The 8,268-nt window shown below is 35.9% G+C and overlaps 1 protein-coding gene across 1 annotated transcript; it reads right to left on the bottom strand.

The window, feature by feature from the left end:
• Nucleotides 1-5,544: 5,544 nt before the first annotated feature.
• LOC107678400 (homeobox protein Nkx-2.5-like) lies at nucleotides 5,545-6,966 on the bottom strand. The gene is made up of 2 exons (XM_016473638.1): nucleotides 6,657-6,966; nucleotides 5,545-6,056 (listed from the first exon to the last, which is right to left on the bottom strand). Exons 1-2 carry the CDS (start codon nucleotides 6,964-6,966, stop codon nucleotides 5,545-5,547), a joined length of 822 nt encoding a protein of 273 aa, XP_016329124.1.
• Nucleotides 6,967-8,268: the final 1,302 nt, after the last annotated feature.

The following is an 8,268-nucleotide window of genomic DNA, read 5'->3' as shown; positions in this document are numbered from 1 at the left end:
AAAAAATGCTGGGTTAAATACAACCCAGTGCTGGGTAAAATAGGGACAAACTCAGCAATTGGGTTGTTTTGACCCAGTGGTTGGGTTACTACCCAGAATGTTGGGTTAAACATTTAACCCAACCGCTGGGTCAAAACAACCCAATTGCTGGGTTTGTCCCTATTTTACCCAGCACTGGGTTGTATTTAACCCAGCATTTTTTTTAGAGTGTAGGGTTACAGAAATTTCCTTTAATCATACAATACAAAACAAGAGAACTGCGAGATATAAATTAGAATTATAAGATATTGTGAGATAAAAAAAATTGCAGTTGCGAGGAAAAAAGTCACAATTTTGTAAGATTGTAAATTTTTTTACATTTATTTTATAAAATGATGACAATGAGTTCGTTGCATTCATCCTTTGGGAATTCCTGGATGTGCAATAGTGTAACTGGATCTTTCAATCAGCAGGGGGAGCCACATGACAGCATTTTAAATCATAATTTATCACATTCTCCTGAAGGGGCAATAGTCTAGAAGCTTTCACACAGTGCCGTCATTTATATTGTTTAAATCGAGTGATTACATCATGAACTTTAATAATCGCTTGTTTTAAGCACACCCTTTCCTTGCAGTTTTTTTTTCTTTTTTGTTTTTTTTAGTTAATATGGGTCATACAGCTTGTCTTTTAAGTGACAGTCAGATCTTCTTTGTTGAGTGTATCAACCCATGAATCATAGCAACATGAGAGAATACTTGGCTTTTGATGAGGTTTTTGCATGTGACATGACTGGTTGGGGCAGAAAAGCTGGCGGTTGAGACACAGATAAAGCACTGAGACAGACAGCAGGGTGAAAGCTTGAGTGACAGAACCTCCTCATTCCTGCTGGGGTGATCCCTGAACAAACAACCAGCGCTTCGCTTCAGGCAACTACCTGTTCTGCAGTTCTGTTTGCCACATACAAACCAGTGTAGCTGTGATTTTAAACCAAACATGATAAGCTAGTAATTAAGATGAATGTATTGAGCATAGTGAATTTTTTTAGCCTGACTGATGGATGGAAGAATTTAAGATATGTTTTTACTCCTTGACAAATTCCTTTACCAAAATGTTTCTAACAAGAGCTAACAGGAATGCAATGCTATCTATAAAAAAAATAAAAAAAAGTATTTAGTTAGTCATTTCAGACATATGCACTAACTATTATTTTGGTTGCATTGTGCTATATAGATAACGGTATTAGTTTGTATATTTGATTCTAAAATTCTGGTATAGAAGAGACCTGATGGCAGATACTGTATGCACAACTTGATGGCCAGTTGATGGCAGTTTCTTCTTATGGAATATTCATTCATTCTTATAATTTTGCATTAATTCTAAGCCTGTGAAAAAGAAGTGCCCTTATTGAATTTGCACTTAATTGTACTTGCAGATAATATAACATTAATGAAATAAAAGGCTACTTAATTGTACATTAATGCATTTAAGTATGCCTAATAAAAATGTCAAATTAAAAGTTTTACTTTAAAGTACATTTTAAATCATGTGTTCATGCCTTAAAGTACACTTATTTTGATGTGTTGACTAACATACTACAGCACATGTAAAGTAATTGATTATATTTTTAGTGTTATTACATTTAAAGTTAATCTATTTTAAATGTACTAAATTGCAACTTCATCATTACAAATGCGTATTTACAAATATATTTAAATACATGTTTGTATTTTCATATTTTAAATTACCATAAATGCTTGTCAGTACATTTTAATCACATTTCAAAGACAATAGAAGTATTTATGAAATGATGTATAAAGATGTACTTAAGTCCTACTTAAGTGGGTCAAAAACACTCTTAAGTTCAACTAATTTCATCTAATATAAATGCAAACTATAATACATTTTCGTTTTTTTTGCAATTAACATGCAATTAAGTGTCTAACACATTGCATTCAGTTCGCACTTAAGTATATTCATTCATTATTTTGATAATAAGTAATTAATTTTTAATAAAATGTGCTTCTATGTTACAAGGGAAAACACAAGTCTTATGTGAGCAGTGACAGCTTAGAACTGTTGCACTTACAGTCAGTATAGGTACAGTAATACAGGATACATCATCTAGGCTGCCCTCAATATCCAGAGGTGGAAGTGGTGCTGCTATGGTTTTTGTCGCTTGAACATTGGTTCAATAATCTATGACAGTGACTCGACTGTGTGGCTTTTGCTGTGAACAAAGATAATGTAGTCACTCAGTCAGATGGACGAGCAGAGCGGATGAGCTGGAGACACTTGTTCCGCATTAGAGGGCAGCGAGGGTGAGAACAAAAGGAGGCACGGCATGCTAAAAAGGTGAGTATATCTCATCTGCACCAAATTAACTACTTTTCCCTTTTAAGAAGCAATCAAGGTGATATAATGTCTCCACAGCTTGCTCTGCAATGAGGCATCAAAGCAACTCACTCACCACATTGTGCACAATAAAAGCCCCACTGGGGTCATCTTTACAAGATGTGGAAGGTAAGGGGCAAATCTGTATTCTGTAGGCAACTGCAAACGGTATTTCTAGTGATAAGAAACTGCATGCAGAGTATTGTGAGAATATATTTCCTATATACTACACTCTAAAAAATGCTGGGTTAAATATAAGCTGGGTTAAAAAGGGACAAGCTGGGTCAAAACAACCCAATAGCTGGGTTTGTCCCTTTTTAACCCAGTGCTGGGTTATATTTAACCCAGCATTTTTTAGAGTGTATCCAGATCAGTTCAGTTCAAATTCAGTGGGGCTAATTTTAATGTCTTTGATGGTGAGATGATAAAATGGCAAATAACAATCAGTTGCACAACAAGCGTCCTACATAAGCAGAGAAGAGGAAATGCATTTTTGACATTGAGATAAAATTAAAATGCAGTTTTGCCGGTATTCCCTTCAGTTTAAGTGTCTTGCCAGGGGTCATGAGTGTGTTTATATGTGGAGGCAGTTGAGTGATGTCTCTTAAGTGTGGACAGATGTGTAGTGTAAGCATTGTCAGGGAGCATGGGAGTCTTTTCTATAGATGTCTAGCCTTTATACAGACAAAATGTCCAAAACATCTCTTCGGATGTAGTAAAAGCAGAGGCAGTGTCCTTACAGACCTTGTTTGCCTCAGAAAAATGCTGAAGACTCGCATTTCAAGTCTCTTTAAATGCTGCCACTCTCCCTGTCCTGTTTTAAACTTTTTTTGTGTGCTCCAACAAGTTCCAGCATTAGATTTCAGAGGCCTGTTTGTTTTTCACATTCCTATTGTTAGTGATTTAACATTTTGATACAGTTCTGCTTTAGTTCTAGTTGAATTCAGTTCCATTGATGTCCTTTGTGAACTCCTGTGATGTCCCACCCAGATCAAAGATAAATGCTTTTAAACCTAAAATATAAACTAAACTACAATTTAAAGCGAAGAAACCTGTTCTGCAGCGTTATCAAATGTCTTCCGACTCTTAGCTACGTATATCAATCTGCTAAATACTGCTCCGAGCCAAATACTCTTCCCTTATCTGAGCTCAGTGCTGACGAGACTCTTGAGTTTTCCATCTCTGTCTTGGTTCTATCCACAGTCTTAAACAGGAAATAAATTGCCCATTAAGATAAGACTGAAGTTACTCTCCCTCATCAGCATCAGTGAAACATTTCAGATTGCTCTAATAGTCTGTTTATTAAGACCCTCTACTAATGTTTAATTGGTATTCAGAAATGTCTGATAAGAATAAAAGCCATTACACATATGAAGGTGCTTAAATGAATACTATACAAAACAATAAATACTATATATATATATATATATATATAGTATTTATTGTATTTTATAGTTGTGTGTCAATTGAGTTGTAATAACATAATAACAGTCCCTTGTCCCTTAGAAGCACCTTCATGAAATATCTAAATTAGCAGAATTAAATTCTGTACGAAATTGTTCAACGCTGAAGCCGCATATTAGTAAACATTCTCCTATAGGGCTGGTTTATCAGATCTAGTATCATAGCTTGCTCGCAGTAAGATTTGATTTTAATCGTTTTCTTGACAGATCGGGAGACAAGACTGAAAGAGTGCCGGCTTGTCTGCGGTTCTGTTTACTCTCAGCGCCGCATCCTGGGTCCTCTGACTTATCACGGCTCTTCAATTGTTTTATCTGTTTGGCTAATGCGAGTGTAATGACAAGCTCATTGGAAAGCGTTAAGATTGGGAGATAATTGAATTTGTTTAGTTTACGATATTACAGCGAATTGCAGCGTCTTGCTTAACTTCAAGTTTGTCACTCTGTTTAATCGATTGGACTTATTTTAAATCTTAAAATAAATTCGCGTTGAAGTTATTTATTCGTAATGTAAATTCGTGACACATCTTTGCAGCAGGGTCTCTCATGGGCCCTAGAAAATTGTGAAACAGAATAATAACTAATGTAGGAACCTGTTGTTTGTATCTGTATGTTTTTTTTATTTGTTAACCTTAAAAAAAAAAAAACGAAAAATTGAAATAGGAGATGATAATAATATTGTGTTATAATAAAATAATAAAGTGTTTTTTTTTTTCAAGCGGCCTAAAACGTTTCATATGGTAATATCTATATTAACTTCTTTCTTTCTTTTCGTGTTATTATAAAATATTTAATATGACCGAATCAACCTGGCTACACTGGGATATACCAACGAAACTAAATTTAAGGATCGAATCAGAAAAAAAAAATAACTAAACGCAATGAACATTTTTACTTTGTACAGTGAACCGTGCGATTGCTATACATTTAATATCACTATAACTGCAAGAGTTAATATGTCTGCAACCTAAACGAGCTGACAGACCATTTCTTTTCAAATTGTCCTTTTGTTTCTTATATTGTAAAAAAAAAAAAAATAAATAATAATAATAAAATTCTACTCCAAATTAGTCCACATACATTGGACTAAATAAATAGGCTACAAATAAATACATACATACATTCATATACATATATTTGAAAACGTAGCTTAATTGATGACTTAATATTTTACTTTTAATATTTTAAGGTTAAATAGTCTATACTGCCAAACAGTTTGTATTATATATTATCGTTCAAAATGTTATGTTCACTGGACTTTTACAACTCTTTGAGGAAGGAAAGTCGGAGTGTACCTACTCGAAAAATATAAATTAGGCTATTGTAAAATGGGATCTAAATATACATCAAAGATGGTCATATGTTAACTCACAGACATTGAATTGATATGTTAAATAGGCCTATATGTTATTTGTCGTGGATCCGCAACACATCTCACGATGAAAGTCGTATTTTGCATAATTTAGCTTTCCTGAAAAATCTCTAAATAGAAGCATGACAAAATCTCATTCAAGCTAAACGTTATTAAATATTTAGTCTTTATTTGCTGTTGTTTGTTGTGTAAACTAGAGATATAAAAACAAAAATATATATAAAATCAGACAACAATTTATAGGACATGACAGTGTGTTTTCCTCAACGTTTTTCAGCAGTGCCATTCGGTTAAATAGTCTTAATCCGAAATCTTCTCTTCCAGGACTGATGGCAGGTCTCACCAAGTCCTGATCCCATCGACACCTCCCGTCGTCAAATTCATATCCACAAAGTGGTTAGGTATTTGACTTGTGTTGGCAAACGGTGGTACAGGAGTGAGGTTACAGTGGTATGGGTTGTTTCCATAACTGTTGTAATAGTTATTGTAGGGATATGACACAGTGACATTGTACGGAGCTGCATGCCAGGGTTTGCCGTCTCGCACCAGCACGGGCACCGCCACCCTCCGCGGGCCGGCCAGCTCCAGACTTTTATCCTGGCGCTGTCTCTTACACTTGTACCTCCGGTTCTGGAACCATATTTTGACCTGTGTTGAGGTGAGCTTCAGCACGTGAGCCAGGTGGTCTCGCTCGGGTGCTGACAGGTATCTCTGCTGCTTGAAGCGTCTTTCCAGCTCAAACACTTGAGTCTGAGAGAAGAGCACTCGAGGTTTCCTGCGCAGCCTCTGCTTTGCGTTCTCCCCCGGTGTTTCATCTCTTCTATAACTGGAATCGTCAAATGGACACATGCCTATTCGAAAAAAATATATGAAATAAATACAATAAGAATAAAATGTATGCTTATAAATGTGAACTGAATTGCATTGAACGCAGGGATTAATATAGCCTATACAAAAACAATAGGCCTAATAGTTCTATTATTTTTGTTGTTAATAATACTGTAGGCTAGCCTACTACTACAACTACAATGACATCTACTACTACTACTAGACTACTAACATCTAATTAAATGTCTAATATCGCTTTTATTGTTGTAGAATTTAGCAGTCAACTTATGATTAAAAAAATAGCCTAGAATAAAAAAGTTCGTTGTGGAACTTTACAGTTTAACAGACTGTAAAAACTGACTGTAAAAATTTAGGGTAATGATTCATATCTATTTTTTTTTAAAGCCTTTAAGAGCCTATTTTTTCCATTGGCTCAAGTAAAAAAATATAGATGTGAATTGTGAATCATTACCCTACATTTTTTTCATTGGATGAATGAAACATTTTTTTCAGTGCAGTTTTGGTTGTAACAAAAACACTTGGATTGTTTAACGCAAAGGATTTAAAAATAAATCCTTCACTTTGCAATGATTGAACAGCAGTATTAACTGTAAATATCCTACTTGTTTCTTCGCTCGGATCCATCTCCTCCTCCGTTGGAGATCCGCAGGAGCCTCTGACGATGTCAAAGTCGTCTGAATTGAGGGCGCATTTCACCTGTTCCCCCGCGATCACGCTGTGTTTCTCGGGGCTGTAGAGGAGACCCAGGCTCCGGCTCAGCGTGCTCTGCATGCACTGAAGCTGAAGCGACTGCAGCGGGACAGTGTCCTGCTCAGCACCCATGAATCCACTGGGGTTCAGAGCATGTTGCTGTTCCAGTTTGAGGATGTCCTTTACCGAAAATGGAGTTGAGGTTACAGGACTCGGAAGCATCGCGACAGATTTGCGTGCGTGCTTGGATAAAGGTGGAAGAAAGGTTCTTCGTTTCACCTTGTCAAATTCAAAGCAACATCAGTTGACTTCGTGAAGTTCCCACAGATGTCCACAGGTAAACTGTAGTAAATTCTCCTTTGGAGCTTGACTATATATGTGTATCTCCTCGTGGAAGCAACACTAGATGAAGAGTCGCCTCTATCTTCCTCTTTCCGCTGCTATTAGACGCTGGTTGAAGGTGCGGAGAGAAGCGCTCTTATCTAATAGAGAGCGTCCTTATCTCAGATTGAGCCCTCCCATTCTGTGCCACCCATCATCACCTGTCCCAGCTCACAACAGTGTTGGGCTGTTTAAGAAAAGTCTCCAAATGAGGATCGTTGTGACTGAAATGCCATTCATTATGCAGTTTAAAGTTGAGTGGTTTGACCACATGATCAGTTCTGAATGTGTATAAATCCACACCATTTTGTCACGTAATCCAAACAAGGTAAACTACTTCAGGTTATAACACGAACAGGGTTTAATCAAAAATATTATTTCACATCACTACGTTAGGTTACAGAAACGAAGTTAATTTATTAAGGGCTGTTTCAAGTGGAAATACATTATTTCAGGTGAAAATGGAGAACGTTGAGGCGTCGCGCAAGTGTGTCAGTTCATCTGGAATATTAAAGCATTAAGATGGTTTGGCTTGTCTTAACTTGACCATAAGATCTGAAACAACATTACTTTTGGATTGTATAGTTGTTAGCCATTGATGTTAGAGTGTTAAGTCAATGTTACTGGGCTGCATGCACTGAAAAAACTGGCGAACTAAAAATGTGCTTCATGTGGGAACATCTAAATTGATATATATATATATATATATATATATATATAATTTATTTAACATTACGGAATCAACCTAAATTTGGTCACACAGCAAACCAAATGTAAGGGTAAGATCAGGTAGAAATAACTCTTTAACGTAACAATTGCATTTAATAATAAGCCTAATATTTTTCTAATGCCTTTCGAAGGCCTTCTTTTAGAAATCGAACGTTACTGATATACCTGTTATGAAATTTAATTGGCGTGAAATGACTGGAAACATTTAAAATATATTCACAACATTCGCTTCCTGCAACCAATCATCTCTGAATAAATCTAAATATCACAAAAGAGAACCACTGGAAATTCACTGTTTCGCCATGTGACACACAGCAGCCACAACAGCATTTATGTTTTATTTATTTTTTCCTTTTTATTCGAAACATTCCCAAACGTGTTAACTATATCATGAAATATCTCGATTCTCAAATA

This window comes from Sinocyclocheilus anshuiensis, unplaced genomic scaffold (genome assembly GCF_001515605.1).
Source record: "Sinocyclocheilus anshuiensis isolate Anshui unplaced genomic scaffold, SAMN03320099.WGS_v1.1 scaffold112, whole genome shotgun sequence".
Classification (NCBI taxonomy): domain Eukaryota; kingdom Metazoa; phylum Chordata; class Actinopteri; order Cypriniformes; family Cyprinidae; genus Sinocyclocheilus; species Sinocyclocheilus anshuiensis.
This window is presented reverse-complemented; position numbering and strand designations above follow the sequence as displayed.